This window comes from Solanum verrucosum, unplaced genomic scaffold (assembly GCF_900185275.1).
Source record: "Solanum verrucosum unplaced genomic scaffold, falcon-dt-bn FXZP01000136.1, whole genome shotgun sequence".
Lineage (NCBI taxonomy): Eukaryota > Viridiplantae > Streptophyta > Magnoliopsida > Solanales > Solanaceae > Solanum > Solanum verrucosum.
Genome location: NW_026020145.1, coordinates 1,269,491 through 1,291,259, shown reverse-complemented (window position 1 = coordinate 1,291,259; position 21,769 = coordinate 1,269,491). Strand labels below are relative to the sequence as shown.

At 36.4% G+C, this 21,769-nt stretch overlaps 1 protein-coding gene across 1 annotated transcript; it reads left to right on the top strand.

The window, feature by feature from the left end:
• Window positions 1-720: 720 nt before the first annotated feature.
• Window positions 721-21,204, top strand: LOC125828000 (uncharacterized). The gene is made up of 7 exons (XM_049507310.1): window positions 721-916; window positions 1,008-1,069; window positions 1,146-1,229; window positions 5,027-5,081; window positions 11,101-11,236; window positions 20,835-20,885; window positions 20,963-21,204. Exons 1-7 carry the CDS (start codon window positions 805-807, stop codon window positions 21,060-21,062), a joined length of 600 nt encoding a protein of 199 aa, XP_049363267.1. The 5' UTR covers window positions 721-804; the 3' UTR covers window positions 21,063-21,204.
• Window positions 21,205-21,769: the final 565 nt, after the last annotated feature.

Here is a 21,769-nt window from a genome sequence, read left to right as displayed (position 1 = left end):
AGTACTAATTCATAGTTTTTGCAACCAAAACAAATATTTTTTTCTTCTTCTCTTAAACAACTTCGAGCTTGTGGGTCAAATTGAAAATACACGAATTCAGTAAAAGGGCGCAAACCTGCTAATTTCATGTTTCATAGAATTAACTAACTAGCCTCAGTCAACCCAAAAACCATCTAATTCATTCAAAAGAGATTATAAGTTAATAATAATAACAAAATAATGGATAATTTTTTGTGGGTGTATCAGGTATGCCATCCTTGAGCTTGGATCTAATACTGCTCTGTGTCATTATATTACCAATTTTATCCTATGAATCATCCTCAAATCGATAACTCTCTCTTTTTTTTAATTGAATCAAAGTTTCTAAAAAATAGTCATTCATACCATTATCAGAAAACATAAATCATTACGAGAAAACGAAACATTCTGCTCAAATAAGTACCACTGAATTTCTCATCCAAGTATTCCAATGAGTGTTGAATTTAAATCTATTTTTGGAAGATGATGCAATTAAGAGATAAATAGAAATGGGGCAGAACAAAGGAATGAACTGTTAGTTTTTAACAGAGAACAATTAATTTTAGGGTTGAGGACCAAAACAATACTCATTTTACATATATTAGTGACTATTTCTATCAGGTGGTATATTTAAGGACCAAAATAATTCAATCCCCGTACATGAAGGATCATTTTGATCATTTTCTCGCCCGTAGATGATACAATACTCCACTGCTTAAACGGCGTCGCCCGGCAGGAAAAGCTTTGCTCAAAGTCCTAAAAAGTCGAAGACATAAGGAGGGGATAATGCAGAAGCTCACCAGAAAATGGAGAAAATCTCCACGAGAATCTCATTTCGACGAGGACGATAAATTCTCTTTGCCAACTCGCGACGAAAATCGTCCCATTGATTCCCAAGGTCATCCATGGCTTCTTTAATCTTTGTTAGTAAAAATCCTCAATCTCTAATTAATTAGGATTTTTTTTATCTGTTTATGTTTGATTTGCAGAACAAGAAGAATTGGTTCGATCTCTCGAGAATGTTCAAACCCAGCAATCTCTTCTCTGGAGGGTACATCTAAAATTTTACAAATTTGGAATTATTTGCCTTTTAGCTTGTCTTATTAACCTGTTTTCATGTCACGCAGGGTGTGTTCTCAGGGCTACTCTCGTGTTATGTGGCTTTTCTCCTATACTCAGTCTATCAACAGGCCTATTATCCCTGGGAATTGGTATTCCTCTGCTCCTTATACAGATGTATTTCACCTTGTATCTTGTCAATTGTATGCAAGAAGCAAACAAAAACCAAGAGTTAGTGGGACAAACGGGAAGGTAACAAGCAGTGGCGTAGGCAAGATTAATGGACAAATGAATAAATCATTGTACTGATGTCATAATAAAACACATTTTAGATCATACTAATATAACATTATTCATGTGTTTGTATGGTATAAAGCATGTGGCAGGTGATAAGTATATTAAGTGGATTCTGAGGTATGAGAATGCTGATTTGGCCATAGAAAGTGATGTGTCGTAACCAATTGTGAGAAAATAATTTTAGTATGGAAATGTATTCACTGGAAAATATATTCCTCCATACCAAACAAGGAGCCTTTTTCAGTGAAATGAAGATGATTTGAATAGGAAGAGTGCTCAAGTATGAGTGCCGTATGACAGACTCATGAATTATAACAGTTCCTTGGTCATTACCAATCATTATCTGGCCCATTCATGTAGCTGGTGCCCTGAAATCAAGCCTGTAGAGCATGGATTCATGTGAGCAACTAAATCAAGCTTGGAGAACAGGAACATTATGAACCCTGAGGGAAACTGAGGCTTCAGTAGAAATTATTTTTTAATCAAGAGGCTTCACTGGAAATATATCCAGTTTAACTGAGAAATACCATGTACACAGAAGAAATGTCTACATAGTTTTTGTTTTGATAGAGAGTTTTTGGTTTAGTTGTTTTCCATTATTTATTTTTGATAACCAAGAAATACTCAAGGGCCAGTGTTACACGGTTCAAAACTTGATGAATAATGGACCCATCCCTATGCCTTACTTAAATACCAAGCTTCGTACATGTTGTACTCTTACTAATAGATCAAATCCATGGGCATTAATGAGTAACACCATTCATGTTTATGAATATGTCAAGGATTTTTGAGACTCTTCTACTGAAATGATTTGCAATATAGTTCATTGGGGGAAGCCGAAGAGCTTTGAGCTCATCTTTGTTCTACCAGTGGGATTTGCTTGCAAAGCATTCCTTTTAAAAGGTTTAGTGTTATCATTTAGCTTTAATGCGAGTTCAGAGAATGATGAGAGGAGAAATATTATTATTTTGAACTTTTGTATTGCTTAACTATTTATTTCTTTTTTTTCCTGATAAGGTTCTTTGCCTAGTGGTCAATGAAGTCTGTTGAGAACCATGAGGTTTTTTTTTGTTTGATAAAGGTAACATTTGCATATCAATCATCAGCTCAAAGCTGGTATCCAAAAATTTACATTATATCCTACCTCCACTCTTGTCTGTCTGGCATAAACAAAAGATAAAGAAAAGAAAGAAGAAAAAAGAAACTATCCCTAGATCCTCCTTCATCTTTATAAGGACCCTAGAATGTCTACAATAGCCACAAGGTCATCTATATACTCTGAACATGAGGTTTCAAGTTAAAATCCCAACAAAGACAAGATATTAGGTGATTTCTTCTATCTTCCCTATCCTTGTAGAGATTTACCAAGTACTTATTGCTAGTGAGAGGTGACAAGTATCTCATGGAATTAGCCGAGGTGCGTACAAGCTGGCCCCGACACCACGGCTATATAAAAAAGGTTCTTTACTTCTTCACTATTCCCAATTACTAGACTTTCCATATTGAATCATTGATTATGGTCATAGGTCTAAAGTAATAAGTCTTGTTTTAACTCATTAATTTTCAATAGCACTTTTGTTAGCTTATTCAGTTTTCTTCATTTTCATCTCTCCCACTAGCCCGAGTGAAAACGTAAGGGTGGACCTCAGGACTGGAAACAGAGAACTGAAACTACAAACTTGACTTATAATAAACTAAGAATCCTTCAAGTAGTTTGGGTAATCTGAATGCAGCCATCCAAGAAATAGATGAACAAGTAGTCTAGAAGCAGGAGTACAAGCACTAGAAACTTAAAACAAAATCTTAAAACCTATGATGGATTTTTATTATAATAGTTCTAATACAACTCTCTCTCTCCACTAAGGCAGCCACCATTCACACCACCGGAGACCATCAGAATTGGTCTTCTAACGTCTCTTTCTTTCTCTCTATGTGCTAAAGCATCAATTGCTCACCATCGGTGACCACCTCTTTCACCGGTTACAATAGATAATCTCTTCATACTTCTCTCTTCTCAACCGACCCCTCCCCTCCTTCTCGATGTGGGTAAGATCCGACCGGTTTCTGGCGACTAATTTCAGCAATAGATTTAGCCGGAATCCATCAAATCGACCAACAAAACCAACCAATACCCAATCCCAGTGATTTCTATCCCTTAATCTTTCTTTTCTCCCCCCCATTTGGTATATGCGTTGTTACTTGTTTTGATTATCTTGCTTTTGCTTTGTCTAATTTCGTTTTCACTCTTGCTCATAGATTGGAATTTGTTTCAGTTGTGTCTTTAGGTTTACTAAATTAATTGTCTCTTTTGATTATTTTGTTAGAATTTGTTTCAGTTTGTTTGTGCCTTTAGATTCTTACTTGCGTTCCCTTTGAATTCCTTCCTTATCGATCTTGGCCTTTAGGTTCTTGCTTGTTCTTTACTATTGATTCCTGCGTGTTTAGTGTAAACCCTTGACTAGTTTTTATTTGCTTTAGGGAACGATTGTAGACTAGGGTCATGTTCTCGGTTGGGGATGGAGGCGAGGGTTAGGGGTGGTAAGTGGATTAAGGGAGCTTCTAGATTGAGAGTAAGTTCTTGGAACATAGTGACCTTAACAGGGAAGTCCATAGAGTTAGAGTTTCATAAATTATGAACTTATAGAGTTGTCCTCACTTCTAGCAACTACCTCATCACATGTTTCATTTATAAGAAAAAAGGAAAATTTAGCAGATTCTTAGTTTTGGCCATGGTTGATTTGAAGACCAAGCACTGTTCTTGTTACGGGAGCTGGTGGCTGATTCAATAAATTTCCATTTTGGCCTTTTGGGCTTTCTTGATTTACTTGCAGTCGTTCACTCCCCCTCCTCTTTTTTGTATTTTCTTAGTGTTTTCAGTTGAGTATTCATAAAGATTGTGTTTGGTTGTGGGTTTCTCTTTTTTTTTGGAAGTAAGAAGGGTTTGACTAAATTTATTATGTTATATTTATTTTCTGAAAATTTTAAATGATTTTTCCTCTTCCACTCTACCTTCAAGAGGTAGGAGTAAGGTTTGTGTATACTTTACCCTCCCCAGAACCGACCCCACCTGTGGGATTACATTGGTTATATTGTTGATTTTTCTTCTTCCATTAGTTTTGGTTTAAGATAGGTGGCTGGGTGGTTCTCGACTTGGGGAAGCTGATGGCATTGCAGGTGTTGTTGGGAAACGAAATTCGGGTGTGATGGATTCTTTTGGTGTAGTGTTGCAGGAGAGGGTAATTTGATGGGGTTTATGGTGGAATCAAATTATGGAAGCAAGAATTATTGGGAGGGGGTAAAATTGGGTAAGGGTAGTGAGGTGGCACGCATGTGGCGTCAACCTCACACAAATGCTAGGCCACATAGGATTCAATAGTTGGGTCCTTGCCATGATAAACCTCCATTAAAAGTAGGGGCATATGTGATAAATATAGTAAAATTAGGAGTGTATTTGTTCGAAAAGTATAAAATGTATAAGACGTTCACTTTTTCCCTTAATAAAAGCCTTGGGCTAATTGTATGACAGCACTTACTTTCAACTGAAGAGGTGATTGTAAATTCTAAAGAGTACAAAGTATTGTCAAGTATCTACTACATACAATATCGTCCTCATTAATGCTTGCTAATTTCTGAATTTTTATATGATTACCAGCGATATCATGCTTACTTCATGTATGAAGTTGACGCTTGGACCATCATTGCTGCAGGTTTTCTCTTTTACTATTTCCCTCTTTTCTTTGGCATTGCAGCTTATTCATTGCCTAAAAGATCACTTTGAACATAGCACCTGTTTCTGATCATAGCCTTGTGTTATCAAAAGCAGAAAGGGCAAAAAAGCTCTAGGTTTCTTAGGGCTTTAAGCGCAAAGAACAAATAAAGAGTGGGCTTTAATGAAAAAAGGCGCAAAGGGAGAAAAACAAATATAAATATGTATGTTTAATCCAAGACTAATTCTTATAAGCCAAATCCAAATATATGAATAAAGGAATTGATTTTTCTTTTTAATGATAAAATGAAATAACAATTGCTTAGTGTTGCCTCTTCAGAAGAGGCTCATTAGCAAGGAAAATTATGCCTTAAAACCTTGATGACAACACTAAAGTGCACATTACGCGAGATGAAGCGCTCAACATGTTTTGAGCTTTGCTTCAGGGCATGAGAGCGTCTTTGACAACACTGTCATGCCTACTGTAAATTTCCTGCAATTTTATTCCTTTCTTTCTAGGAAGACAAGCCTTGTGATACATTGGGCTTTATTATGACAATGGTAAAATTATAGAGGGTTATGGTGGATACAACATGATGTGGCCCATAGTATTAAGGTTGAATACAATAGACACATAGATACCCTTTGAGTTATTTTCATCTCATTGTTCACTTGCTTATTAACTCAATGGTTCAGTTAAATCACTTCAGTAATTTATGAAGAAATGGTACTCCTCGTTCCAAATTATATGACTCTTTCTATTGCAGGACTTCCCAAAATGTTAGATACTATTCTTGTGAGAAATATAATTGAAAAATATTATGTATTGTGTATCTACATCATTACACTATGCCTACTTATAGGCACTACATTACAAACCTTATCCAAGTAGGATTCTCCATACTATTCCTATTCTAACACTTCCCCTCAAGTTGGTGCATGATAACGTTCAACTACACATTTAAAATCAATGCGTAGACAATCATTTGCAATATATAACCCAACTAAGTGTTGGAGTCAATTCCACTGGGAATGGTTGAATATAATTCGCCTTACAATGTGTTTTGTCTCACTAGAAGTTTGTACATTTATACAATTTATGCATGAAAGTAAGGGGAGGGGGAGGGGGAGGTTTGAGTAACAATTTGAATGCAAAATCTGAATGATTACTTAATCACTACAAGTTAACAACCGCAATCTTAGAATAGGGTTTTATCACAAGTGTGTGGAGACTCTTAGGAGTGTGCTAGCATGAACTATAATCTTGCAACTTGGGTATTGATAATTGCTAGAATTAGTTGAATGTCATCAAGTAAGCTAGATTATAGATAATGATAGCTATTTGTCAATCAACTATCACAAATCATATGGGTTTCATCAAACCCCAACATGTAATCCATTAAAACCAAACTAACACTCTAATTCAACTAAACTATTTCAAGTTACAACTGTCAAACGAATTCAATCGAGTCATTATCAACTATCTTTTCTCACTCTAATGTCCTTTCGCTTGCAACATGAGAGATCTAAAATAAATTAGAGTTTGCAACCTCAAATTCTATATGAGAACATAAAGAGACAACTGAACCCAAATCAGTTCAACATTTAATAAGCAATTAAACAGCACAAAAGTGTAGATTAGTCATTCATACATTGCACACCCCTAAGACTAAGGAATTTTAGCTGTTCATGGCATGGATTAAAGATGATATACCGTAGTTATCTGCCATAATAACTACTTGTGCTGAATTCCTAAATAGTTGAATCTTCAAAACCTTCAATCAAAAGAAGGTTCCTCAAAATCTCCCAATACAAGCTTCTTCCTAATGGTAAGGTTTTTTTTGCAGAAAAGGTACTCAAAAATTTAGAATGTAAAAGTTGGTTTTCTCTCACTTCAAAAATCTATTTATATATTCAAGAGATTCTTCAAGAAATTGCTCTTCAAGTCCAATCGGTGAACTCGAGCTAGCTTGCCTAACTGTTCGGCGATGCGCCAAATGGTCATCTTCCTCGCCAATCTGACTTGAAAACTTGATTCTTCCTTTAGGCTACTATGCAATTCAGCGATGTTTCAGTCCTTCGCCGAATTGGTTTGGCGATGCACCGACTGCTCTTTGTCGCCAAATTGAGATGAACTTAGGGATATGAACTATTACTTTCGGCGATCTAATTTCCACTCGGTGATGCGCCGTGTTACATTGGCGATGCTCAACGTAATTTTTGCCTACTTCCATCTTTTTGGCTTCTTTTTTATCTCTTTCCACTCCATAATCTCCCATAGATGAAAAATAATCACATTATGATCAGAAAAGGATATAAATGGGCATCAAGGACATTACTTTTGATGAAATAGCTATTTTAAATGAGTCGTAAATCTTCGACTCATCAACACCCCAACTTTAACCTTTACTTGTCCTCAAGTAAAACATCATATCAATTAGCTCAACAAAGATGTCTACAAAAAGTGCTACTTTAGAGTTAGCATGCAAGTGTTATCCGAATGACCTCAAGGATCATTGGATTAGCTCTAAAGCTCACAACTTCCAATTATGCATTATTGCATTATAAGCTTCAAGCATTGACTAACCATTATCAATTAAAGCAAATGCTCACAATAGCTCACTAAGATGCAAAATTATGCTCGACAAATGTACTTGAGTGTCTTCACACAAAAAATGATCCCCTGCTCTCACAAACAACGTGCATTTTATCATCCAAGGATCACAACAAACACTCGTACTCACAAAGAGAATAACATGCATGTGTTAACCCATAAACTTGCTCATATTTTCCAAACGATCAATGAACTAGTTCTCGCGGGATCAGAAGGTCTTTCATTGGCTTGTAATGAGGTTATTGGGCAAGGTAGGAATTTTTTTTGATTAAAGTGACACTACCTTCTTGAAGCATTATCACGACTCTTATTATTTCACTACTTTTTAAACACAACATCATTCAAACCTTCTTTGATTTTTCATGGCCTCAGTGATGGGAACCCTTCCATTAAATAACAAAACTGTCTATGCAACGGGCTCAGTCTGGTGCTCGACACCCAACTCTTCCTCATCAGTCTTAGAGGCATCTACATCCTTTATCACTCAAGGCTGTACAACACTAGTCACAGTAGCCAGAGGTACCTCCATATGTGTATCCTCGAGGATACTATTATCAGTCCACAAATACAAGATATTGGTGGATTTCAACTCATCCACATCCTTTTGCAATTAAGTAATATCATCCTTAAGGCCGACCAATCAACACCTATACCAATGCTATGTTGCTGCTTACGCTCATCAACCCTAGAAGCTAACCTATCAATGTGCTCTTCGTATGTGTGCTAAGTCTTCATATAACCCTGTATCTCCTCCCAGAGAGGTGCAAGGGTACTCAATCGCTCTATTAATCATGATGGGTACCTGAGCCTTCAAACAGGAAGCTCGCACATCTGTTGAATGTGCTATGTGAGCCATCTTCAGGTTGGCTGCGTGAGTCAACATTGGCCATAAAAGGAACACTTGCTTTTTGGCACAACTCAATAATGAGGCATGGGAATGGAGAGAAGTCTGATTTTGTTGTGCACGCATTGCGATCGCCGAAGCAATAATCATCCCCAAATTAAGTTGCTCCCGCTCTATGATCGAACCCAACAAGTGGCGAATAATAGACTCATTTTGAGATGACATCAATGAGCTATAGATGAATCCTAGCCAATATCGCACAACCACAATTATGTCCCTCTTCTCAATCACCATACCCTCTGCAATCCATGGAGGAGTGGCATCACTCAACAATGGGGCAAGCCACCCCCTCAACTCATCCAAATTGATTTTGTTTTTCAACACTAAAACTCTTGAATATAGAAAATACTTTAGAATGATCTTTCAGAAAATCCAATTACATCTTGAATAATCATTATTGAAACTAACAATAACAAAATCACAAGGTTGAACTAACTCTACTAGGACCCCAAATATCAAAACTAATGAAAAAACTTTGAATGACTATGTGGAAAGGTAGAGTGGGTGTGTTTCCCAAGTTGATACAACTCATAATCTAATGTGGATAGACTAGACAAACTCGACACCATCATCTATAGCTTGGATACACTCGGATGGCCCATACATTTGTGAATTAGGTTTGAAGGATTTGTAATGGAGCATTTTGTGGAGGAATTTGGAGAGGTAAGGTCGTAGAGGCCTTGTGATTCATGCCCTCAGCCCTCCGCTAATTGTTTGTCTCGTACTGCGGTCATACCTGTGGAAAAAATCATCAAATAATGTTATGGCACAATGTAGGCATGCGTCACATGACTAACAGATGCACAATTAAAAGGACAATCAGGGACATAAAGAACATAGTTTAAAGTGATAGAGGACAAGGGTTTAGCTTGTCAACTCCTTTTGGTTTTGTCTAGATCCCATTGGCTAAAGTATTTGTAGGAAGAGATTGTGAATAAACAATATTGGACAAAAGTGATTTGTTACCAAAAATACGATCAAAAGCACACCCAAATACACGACCCATGGTCCAAAATTAGTAGACTGTGAAACATAAGCAAGCAAACGAGGCTGCTTGTGGGGATGTTAGCTTACTTGCTCAATAGTGAAGGAACTCATTATATTCTGTTTGAGGCTTTGAGGAATATGAGCATTATAAGGTGGTCGAGAAGGCTGAGCAACCGAGGTTACTTGTGGAGATGTTCGCTTACTTTCTCGATACTAAAGGAACTCATCATGAAGAGTATAACATATGTCACAAGTGTGTCCAAGCCTATGACAATAACTACAGTTAGGTCGAGATCTTCCAAAGCGACCTCCTCCTTGTTGACTCTCCATAGCTTGAGATGTTCGATTTTCTATGGTTTGAGATCTGAGAAAAAAGGAGTTAATGATGGATGACGAAACCACTTTGTGATGGGATCGTAGAACTAGAAACAACATCGCTCTGTGCTCCTGTTGTTTTTTCACATTCATAGTGACTAACATCAACCTTTCAAATCCCTGTGACTGCCTGCACCTAGCCCAAGTAAGTAGACATATTGGATTATTGTTTCTTTAAGTTGGTCATTTGAGATATCACTCATAAAAACGAGATATGTCATTAGTGTATAAAACATAAGCCTTTTCCCAAATTGAATAACATGTCTGGAATGGATGAAACAAGGACATCAACTTGGAATCAATAGATCGTCGTAGGAGACTACATAATTAAGCATCAACCTTCTCCCATTGTGCTTTGGCCTTTCCATCTTCCTCAATAGCCTTTGTCTTTTCATCTACCACACTATCATTGTTTGTTAAGTGATCTTGGGCACGTTGACCCTTGCATCGCAACTCAATCGATGAAGCCCATGCTAAATAGTTCTAACTTCCCATTAATGGTTCTGAAGTGATCATAATATCAACTCCAAAAGACATCTTGTGAAATCAGAACTTTGTAAACTAAATTCTAGAAATCTTTTGCTAGAGTCTGGAAAAAGGGTGTTGGTATAAGCTTACTTAACAAGTAATCTCTTGCATGGTTGTAACCCCCTCCTTCATTTGGAGGGGCACAAGCTTTAAATTATTTCTAGCACTACTGGAAACTTCTGTTGACCATGTTTTACCCTCTGAAAAGTAGATAAATGGAAAATAAAACCAAAAAACAAAATCAATGAACAAGGGAACTGACTTGGTGACCTCAGATAAGGTACTGGTAATTATTAAAATTATTTCTTGGTTAGGGGTGAAAAAGCTTTTAAGCAGGCTAGCATTTGATTATTTCTTCCGTTGAAAGACAATTGTTCCTATTTCATAAAGAGCATGTCCTGCAGATGATTATTTTGGCAATAATCTTAGAGGATCATTATTTTTAGTCTTAAATTTGCTGAAAATATATTCTATCATTAGTAAATGAGAAAGCAGTTTTTAATATTTCATGGCCTACCGTGTGCACCTGAAGGGTAGCAGCTGCAGGTTCCCTTGTCACTAAAAGAAATATTTCACAGCCTAATTGTTGGCATTCACTGGAAAAATTCTCAGATTGGGCAGCTATTATGACGTGCTTAATGACCATAAAGGGCTTATTGCATGAATCAAAACATCATAGGAGGTGGCTATGGTCTTCATGCTGCATTGGCATGATAGTGGCAGTGTTTTGGTTGCATCATATGCTAAGGTGAGCTGCTAATCACAATAAAGTTTTTATTTACTTCTAATTATGGTTGTTTAACAGCCACTTTTGGGAATTGAAACTACCTAAACAACTGAAATTAAAGGAGTAACCAAATGGAGACTTTAATTTTGCCTATTGCATTCCTACAAATAAGCTACCACCACCCCCTTGCCCACCACATTTGTAATAGTTCCAGTTTCTTTTTCTTCTAATCATCATTCCTTTTTTTTTTTTCTTTTTTTTTTATGACAAGGAAACCTGCCACCGCTACCCTTTGGGTGCGCACAGGGTAAAACTCCCGCTCCTATGCAATAGCTCGCAAACCGCATAGGAGAGGTAACCTGCACTAGGCAAGGCCGGTGCGACGAGCTCAACCTAGAAGGCAAACCCTTTGCTTTCGCAAGCAAGGGTTTCGAACTTGAGACCTCCAACATGGAAGTCCCAAGCCCAAACCACTCACAACTAGTCTTTGGCCATGTGTTTTGTGCTTGTACCGTATATCAATGAGTATACAATTTAAAAATATCACATGCATTTAATTGAACATTATGTTGAGTTATGAAAATGATCCTTTATTTTTGGCAAATAATTGGACGATTTTATTCACAAAGTAACAGTTGAACAGCTCAAAGAAGGAGAAAAACACAAAACAAATCAAAACTGCAACTAAGCAACAAGTTCCAGTCCTTACTAACTAACTACCCTGCTACATCAGCTAAGGGTAAAAATTCAAACTATCTAACTTTTGTTTACTCTCAGTCGTGTTGCACCTTGAACATGCACTTCGTGTACAATCTGCTTGATCACTGCTTCTATACTCCTCTGCTTCTGTTGAAAGATCCCGGTATTCCTTTTCCTTCCAAATCTGATATGTAGCACAGGCCAGGCACATTCTGTATACTTCTGCAGCTGCACTATTGCCTTTATAGAATGAGATAGTCCCTTGCAACTCTTCATACCACTCCATGGGATGCCTTGTTATTCCTTGCCAGCCTAGTACCTTTCTCCAAATTGTTGAGGAGACCACACACTTCAAAAACAAATATGCCACACTTTCATCAGCTTGCTCAAGGTATGGGAAGAGGAAAGTAATAAACAAAGGTGTCTATACTATTACTGTTCAATTAGCTTCAGTTCAACTAAATTGTCGCTGGTACCCCACAACTTTATATGAAGCTATGGTGGAAAATTGCAGCAACTAGCAGAGTATGTGCAGGACATTTGGTGGTGTGTGAATATCATAATATTACATGGTATTGTACAGAAAGAAGAAACAACAACAGGCTCACAAGGGATATGCTCGGATTTTCAGATTTCATTGACGACTTGGAGCTCATAGATCCTCCCCTCAGTGGAGGATCCCGCTCTGACCCACCATCCTGGTAGGAATTGCCAGATTTACAGTTCATGAATTCTTGTAATACTAGTTCTTTCCTCTGACGATGGCTACGAACTGAACTGTCAAGATTTACAGTTTACCTGGACAAAAGGGGATAATCAACAGATCTCTTCAGGATTCGATATGTTCTTATTCTCAACAAAGTGGGACGAGACATTCAAAAATATTAGACAAGCTGTGTTGCCCAGGCTTTTTCTGATCATACTCCCATTCATTACAGTGTGGGGAATGGGGAGATTCAAAATCATATTTCAAGTTTGAAAACTGGTGGTTGGGGGTTGAAGGGTTCACTGATAAAGTGAAGTCTTGGTGGTCTTCTTTGAAGTTTATGGTAGACTGATTTCATCCTTGCAAGCTGAAGCACTTAAATGGAAACTAAAGGAATGGAATTCTACTAATTTTGACAGCTTGAGGAAGAATAAAACTAAGCTCTTGGATCAAATGTCAGAACTGGATAGCATTCAAGAACTTAGAATTGTAAGTGGAGGAATTGATACCCAAGGTTAGCTTATTCATGGAGATACAGGAGAATGCAATAATGAAGAGATAGCTGGGAGACAGAAGTCAAGGTTTCTATGGCTAAAGTAGGATGATAGAAACACAATTTTTTCCCCAACAAATGGCAAATGTTCACAGCTTGTAGTAAGTTGTGAACCTGTAGAAGATCAAGTGGCTATCAAAAGGGAGGTAGTGTCCTTTTATCAAAAGTTATATGATGAAATTGAAGATTGGAGACCCAATTCACCTGTCTGAAATGCCCTAAAATCAATGTGGAAGAGTAGTAGTGTCTACAACGGCCATTTGAAAAGAACAGGAGATATTAGACTGTATCAAGAATTCAAGATGTGTGCTTAATAAGACACCAGGGTTCATCAAGAGTGACCTTATAATGACACTTGGAAAATTTCCACTCAAGAGAAATTTTTGAGAGAAGTTTTAATTCGACATGTGGCTCTAATTCCTAAAGAGAATGGGCTACGGAGCTAAGTCATTTTTGACCTATCAGCCTAATAGGAAGTGTATACAATATTATCTCCAACTTGCCTATAGAAACTCCAAGAGACTTAAGAAGGTGATACACAAGCTGGTGGATAGCCATCAAATGGCATTCCTTAAAGGTGGACAGATAATAGATGCAACATTAGTAGCTAATGAGTGTGTGGACACCCGAATGAAAGAGAGGAATCCAAGAGCTTTGTGCAAACTAGATATCAGAAAGGCTTATGATCATGTAAATTGGGCCTTTCTGATTAAGAGGTTTAAGGATATGGGTTTTGGTAACAAATGGGTCAACTGGGTCTTCTTCTGTATCATACTGCACGATTCTTAATTTTGTTAGATGGAGCACCTTAAGGGTCTTTTTCCTCCCGAAGAGGATTGGGATAAGGGGATCCCCTCTCACTTTCTCTTCATTATTGTAATGGAAGGGCTAAAAAACATGATAAAATTTGCTAAACCAAAACAATTGGTTAAGAGGTTTCAATGAAAAAAGCAACATGGAAGTTTCACACTTTTTGTATACGGATGATTCCTTGGGTTCTTGACTAAGTGGAGTAACTTGGGCATTTGAGACTCATTTTAGCAGTGTTTGAAGCGATGTCTGGGCTACAGGTGAATTGGAGGAAGATCTTGCTTTTTCCAATAAATGGCGCAACAGGAATTCAGGCTCGCTGTCTTGCTACTGTCTATTTAGGCATGCCCCTGGGATTAAAAACAAATCGCAGGAGATGTGCGATGGAGTTCTTGAAAGGGTTGGAAAAATGATTGGCTCGGTGGAACTGCCAATATCTATCTCTGGATGGTAGGATGATACCGGTAAACACAGTTCCGTACTCATTACCCACTTACATGATGTCATTATTCCTTTTGACTACAAAAATTGAGAATAGACTTGATTCTTTGAGGAAGAAACATCATTTGGCAAGCTAATAGAGATAAGAGGTGCTTTATTTTAGTCTAGTGGAAAACTCTCACCATTAGCAAGATGGATGGGGGCTCAGGCATAAGAAATTTGAGAATGCACAATATTTTTGTGAAATGGTCAAGTGGAAAACTCTCACCATTAGCATGATGGATGGGGCTTAGGCATAAGAATTTGAGAATTCACAATAAATGTTTATTTATGAAATTGTTGTGGAGATTTAGTTTGGAAGAGCAAGCATTGTGAAGGAGAGTTTTCAGAGAAAAATATGGAGAAGAGGTTAAGTGGTGCTCAAGAAAGGTAATTCTGCTTATGGTGTCGGTGTATGGAGGTCTATTAGAATTTTCTGGCCTTATCTTGTCAATAATGTTAGGATAAAAGTGGGCAATGGGAGAAACACTTCTTATTTGGAATGACAATTGGATTGGGCCCAATGGACCACTAAAAGGTCTTTTCCTCTACGTTTTTCAGCTTGAATCAACAGTCCGAGGCAACTAAGTCTGGGAACAGGGGTAGAATTTAAGCTTTTGAAGTCTGTTTGATGACTGGAAATGAGTAGAATAGCTGAGTTCTTCAAAAAATTGGATGATTTTCCCAAGTACAACAGCTAATGAGGACATATTAATATGGTAGAGGCATGGAAAGGTGATTGCACAGCACAGTCAAGTCAGCATACATATTTCTGAACCAAACTGGACAGCAGGGGGATTAATTGGCCTTGAAAACACATTTGGAGAGCAAAGATTCCTTATAAGGTGGCATGTTTTTCATGGTTGGTTGCAAAAGAAGCATGTTTGAGTCACAAGACAATTTGATGAAAAGGGGGTTTCAGTTGTGTTCAAAATGATTTGTCTGGGAAGGACTCATAAAGCAAAAGCATAAACCCTTTTTTTTTTCTTTCTAAAAAAAAGAGAGCATAAATCCTCTCTTTTTACAATGCAGAGTTACTGATCTGATGTGGCAACTATTTCTGAACATGGAAGGAATCAAGTGCACTATGCCAAAGTCTACTAAAGAGCTGCTGAAATGTTGGAATAACACTATTGGAAATGTCAAACAAAGACAATGGTGGCAAACAATACCTGCCTGCCTGTGATGGACTGTGTGGTAGGAAAGAAACACAAGGTTCTGAAGGAACCCACAACTCGGTACAAATTATTAGGATGAACTATTTGCTCTAATTTTACTTTTGGTGTACTGAAGAACTCCTAGATGATGCTGAATCCTTAAGGGCCTGTTTGGAAAGCCACCCTGATAATTGGATTTGGTGTAATTGGGTGTAATTACACTGTCTTTCCTGTTTGGTTGGACATGTAATTACTTGGTCAGCAGGTAATGGTGTAATTGGCAGGGGGTAGTGCCGGCAAAATGAGCTCATATTTTGGTGACCCGCCCATATTTTAATGGGTTGGGTGAGTGACTTTTTACATGGATAAAATATGGGTTGATACACATATTCAACCCACAAAAATATGGGTAAAATATGGATTAGCCAAATGGGTTAAGCTTCTAACTTTTATTCACTCAAAATTCATGATATCACAAAAGAAATTTGTAACTTCTCTTCCATTTTATGTTCTTCTATAGAACTAATTATTTTTCTCTATAATTGAAAAGGTAAAGTCTTTGGCCCTCCAAAAATATATATTTTAAATGTACATTTCTTTTGTTAATTATAATTATATATTTTTATTTGTTTAATTTTATATTGGATAATAAAGAATAGTGTAAAATAAGCAAATCATGTATTAGTATTGAGTATTGACAGTGCTTAAAGTGCATTAAGCATGTTTTAGTCTTAAAATGCAACTATTCATTTACTTTGAAATCAAAAATATTTTCCCCTTGTTATTACATAAATTTATTTTATATTGAAAAGTTAGGATTTTTTTAAATTTTTTTTTTACTTTTATGATACAATAAAACTAAATGAAACATTTTCAACATTTTTCATCTAAGAAAAGACTAAAATATTTTCTCCATGTTGAATTCTTAAGTAGAGTACTATTTAATCATGAAAATATGGGTAAATTACCCAACCCATTTGTTACCCAATCAATTTTTACCCATATCAAATATGGGCGGGTTGAAATTGAACCATTTTCAACCCACCCAAATTTGGCCCAACCCGCCCATTTGCCACCATTAGCAGGGGTAATTACACTCTCCAATTCACAAGGAGAGGCTGTGAATTGTTGTTTGTTCTTTTTATTTCTATTTTTATTTTTTTGTTTAATGTTTTTATTTCTATTATTTTAAGTTCTTTTTTATTTTTATTATTCTAAAAATTTCTAAGTTTATTTTTTATTTTATATTATTATATTTCATTTTCTTCTCATTCTCAACCTTCACGTGATTCTATGCAAAAAAATTTCGTATTGTCTATTCTTTATGCCATGCTTATTTTCTCATTAGCATAATTTTATTAGTATTCTAATTTTTAAATTAAAATAGAATTTATTGTTAAGTAAGGTTATAGACTTACGTTTTTTTTTTAAAAAAAAAACAAATCATATTTATGTATGCTATGTTGAAATTTGCAATAAGAGTATTATGTTAAATTTTCTGTTTTGAATTTATAACTTATGTTATATTTTCAGTTTCATTTGTTTTTGTAATATTTTTTTTGAGAAAGGTAACTTGTATTATAAACAAAAGAATACATAAGGAGTATTCTAGTAATATTTACATCCAAAAGTTGCAAAAATCAAAGAACTCCTATGGAGGTCATAAGAACTCTAAAATACTAGGAATATTGTCTGCATCTTGAGGATATTCATGTTTACACCAAAAAAAAGAAAAGAACCAGGCAATTCAGCTTCAAATTCTGCATAGAGCAACTCTTGTTTTTAAAACATCTCTGGTTCCTCTCCATCCATATAGACCACCAAATGCAGGCGGGGACGATCCTCCATCTCTCCCTGTGTCCTGACTGATTCCCATCTCTGTTCCAGCAAGCTAGAGCTTCTTTGATGTTTCTTGGCATAGTCCAACTGATGCCCCTTAAGTTGATGAAAATTTGCCACAACTTCGCAGTCTCTCTACAATGTAGAAAGAGATGATTTATTGTCTCGACCTCACATTCACAATACCAACACCTAGAACAAATTTGCATGCCTCTTTTCATGAGGTTGTGTTGAGTGAGTGCAGCCTGATTGGCTAACAGCCAAGTGAAACATGATATCTTGACTTTCCAAATCATCTTCCAAGGCCATCCACCTATATGAGTACCAGGTCTTTGTGAGCTTCTATAAGCCGAGCTAACTGAAAATCTGCCTTGCTCATCTGGATTCCAAAATAGATTGTCCTCATTTGTGTTTAGATCTTTGCACTGCCCTAGAATGTTAAGTAGCTCAACTATTTTATTGACCTCCCATTCATTTAAGATGTCTTCTAAACCTTAGATCCACCCTTGATTATCTCTCATTTCTCTGATTGTAGCCTCTTTTTGAAGGCTAATGTTGAACAAAATAGGGAACCTATTTCTCAAAGTCACCTGATCTACCCATTTGTCTTCCCCGAACAAAGTCCTTCCACCATTCCCTACCTTGATTTTGCATTTGTTAAAGAATTTGATCCATAAATTTCTAATAGATCTCCATACTCCAGATCCATAGGTTGTGTGGACAGGTTGGTGATCCACAAATTCTCCATACCAAACCTAGCCTTTATTGTTTCCTTCCAGAGAGCTTGTTCTTGGAGGCAAATCTCCATAACCACTTCATAAGTAAGCTTTGATTCTGGATTTTCAGATTCCTAATCCCCAAACCTCCTTCCTTTTTGCTGAGAATGACTTGGTCCCACTTCACTAGATGGAATTTATGATTATTAGGATCACAATTTTCTTGCCACAAAAAATTCCTCCTAATTGCATCCATTCTGTCAATCACATTTGCAGGCATATGGAAAACAGACATCATATATGTGGGTAGAGCATCTAGCACACTGTTGATGAGTATGACTCTTCCTCCCATGGACAAATATTGACTTTTCCAGTTCATCAGCTTCTTCTCACATTTTTCTAGAATGTTGTTCCAAATACCTTTTGACTTGCTCTTGTCACCCAAAGGCTTGCCAAGGTATGTTGTGGGGAGATCTCCTACCTTCGCCCCTAGTATATTTGCAAGCATGTTTATCCTAGGCACCTCATTGACAGGAAAGATGAAGCTCTTACCCCAATTGATGTGTAGGCCTAAGATGGCTTCAAAAAGGATCAGAATTACTCTCAAGTACTTTAGTTGAGAGCTGTCTGCATCACAAAATATCAATGTGTCATCAGCATAGTGTAAGTGGGAGATGGCCAGACCTTAGTCTGTCATTCATATTAGCATTGAATCTTCTTATCCATCCTCTTGTTTGGGCTGTTCTGAGCATGTCATTTAGGCCCTCCATCGCCAGGATAAAAAGGAAAGGAGATAAAGGATCTCATTGTCTCAGTCCTCTCTCTCATGAGAAAAAACCAGAGGGGGCACCATTTATCAAAATAGAGAACTTCACTGTTGCAGTGCAAAACTTAATCCATTTTAGCCATTTTCCTCCAAATCCCATGTTTTCCAAGGACTTCTAGAGGAAGCCCCAATGCAAGTGGTCATAGGCTTTTTCAATATCCAATTTCCATAAAATGCCCGGCACCTTACTGTTCTTTCTCTCCTCCACACATTCATTTGCAATCAAAATTGCATCCATGATCTGCCTACCTTTTATGAAGGCCATTTGTTGGGCATCCACCAGATTATAGACCACTTTAATATCGAATTCACATTGCAAGTCATTTTTTAATTAGACTTGATAGATTATCTTTTTGTCAAATTTTAATAATTTATGACATTTTATTTATATATTAATCTTTTTATCAAACATGCATTTAACGATGTTCGTAGAAACTTCATACTTTTAGTTTTTATGATCAATTCAATTGAAATATTATAAATCAATTATTTTTTCATAATATTAGTTAAGAACATATGTTTATTAATTAATGTATTTTCAAAAAATAATATATATCTTACATATTTAATTTAATATCATTTATAAAGTTTCTTATTTGTCTAGTATAAATTTTAAATAATTAATTTTATTTTTAAAATTTAATTTAATATAATTTTATGATTGCAATTGTGCATCCAAACAAAACATGTGTAATTATACTGTGGCATCCAAACAGGACATGTGTAATTACTACAAGCATGTTAGTGTAATTACTAGGCTGGTAATTACTACCCTAGTAATTACACCAATTTCAATTACCAGGTGGCTTTCCAAACAGACCCTAAGAGAAATTAATCTAATATTGGTAAGAAGAGCAAGGAGTTCTTTTCTCTTTCTTTTGGAATGTAAATATGATCTGCACATCCTTTGTGGAGCTGATATATGTATAAGGGAAATTTTCATTAACATTCCTAGAAATAAATTGAAATGCCATGTAAAAATCATCAGAAAATCTAAGAAGAATCAATAAGGTTAAGTAAAGAATTCTACAAAGAGAAAAAAGAAACTCATTTTAGTAGCAAAATCTAATAGATCATATCCAGTAAAAACCGCAATTTTGTTACTCCTTTCCCTCAACAGTTTCAAAAAATTGGTATGCGAAAGGCAACACAGAATTAAATACAACTCTGATTAAGGTGCAACAAAGAAGGAAAGATGTTTTTGTCTTTTCTAGTACTCTGCCGTTTCACCATTGACAACCTCCTTGAAAATTTTAATTGCAAGGAAAAATAGATGTTTCCATTACAATGGTTTGATTAAGAGAAGATGGAAGTAATTCTAAGGCTTTGGAAGGCTGCAGTAATGCAATTTATCAAGGAGTTGAAAGGGTGCAGCCATGAATCAATGCAACTTTATCATTTACTTGGTCAACTTTAGCTATCTTCCCGCAATTGCCTTTTCATTTACCAGGAATTGATTGTAGTATAAAGTTGTAAGTTTATTTATCATTTATTAGAAGATCAAATTTACTTTTGGTACAAATATTTTAGAAGAGTTCAAAAGAAGTGTAGCATGGTCGTCCCAATTTTATTGTAATTTTGGTGATTCAACTTTAGTTTTAGAGATTTTTTACTTTTATACTATGATATGATGCTGAATCCTACTTATCTGTTAAAAATTGCCATCATATTTCCTATTATCGTTGATATGCCTGTGTTGTATCACTTCCGGCATATCCATGCAATAAATAATTGAATGCCTATGCACCTATGTCATACACTTGTCGTTGCCTGCATTCTTCAATTTGGATCCGTGGGCCCTACAAAGCTGTTGTTTTTACCTACATTTTGCAGGTTGGCAAAGTTTAGATGGGATGTTGTATGGCTACCATTAGGTCCCATTAGGTAAGCCTGCTTGACTATTTCCACATTCTTAATTACTCCTTTTGTTGAAAAACTTGCATTGATCTTTGAAATTGCAGTGGAGCTGGAGTGTGCATTTACGTAGAGTATTTACTAAATGTGTCATCTGAAGAAGTGAGGAAACTTAGAGGATATATGTATGCATATAAAGCCAGGTAAGAGTGCAGATGATGTATGTATGGGCCCTTAATGCCAGTTAAGAGCTTTCCCTAATCGAATTTTAATACTCGTCTAGTTCCATGATATGATTGCCCCCCTTGCTAATTTTCTTGGTGTACGATGGGAAGGGGCTGAAACTAGTGGCCAGAGCTCTCCTTTCCCCCCACAAGGGGCTTATATATGTTACGTTTGATATATTTCACTGTAAATCTTCGTTCCTGGCACTCAGAAATATATAGTCTTTGGTGGAGATTTTTTGTTCTTTTGGCTGTTTGAAAATGTTAAGAATGCATGTAAATGTTTGATTGGGAGGAACGTTTTATTTCTCTATTATGGACAAGTGCTTTTGTTGGGACCCTCCTTGTCAGCACTCCTTCTCCCCTACGTTCCCCTTTTGCATTTTTTTCTGTTTTCTTTTTTCTTTTTTCTTTTTTTACAGACACTCTATTGTAACACAATTCACTCACTTTTTTTTTGTTTGGTTTTCCATTCGGTGTTTAGTACCCGTATTGGAGTCCAACTAATTTAGTTTCACGCTAGATAGGGTTCTATTTTGAGGTAGCTACCCCTACCAAGGGTTTTTTCACACTCATGACTCGAATCCGAGACCTCTGGTTCCACTGCGCCATATCATTTGGTGATCAGTTCTCTCTCACTTGTTTTCCATAGCTCTTTTTTAAAAATCACATCTTCCATTGTATAAAATA

What these genes read in the sequence shown, in the direction of transcription:
- LOC125828000 (XM_049507310.1), top strand. Translation starts at nt 805, where the DNA reads ATGCAGAAGCTCACCAGAAAATGGAGAAAATCTCCACGAGAATCTCAT. An exon ending in TTGGACCATCATTGCTGCAG is followed by an intron (nt 5,082 to 11,100) that starts GTTTTCTCTTTT and finishes AAAAATTCTCAG; the next exon opens with ATTGGGCAGCTATTATGACG. An exon ending in TGGTTGCATCATATGCTAAG is followed by an intron (nt 11,237 to 20,834) that starts GTGAGCTGCTAA and finishes TACATTTTGCAG; the next exon opens with GTTGGCAAAGTTTAGATGGG.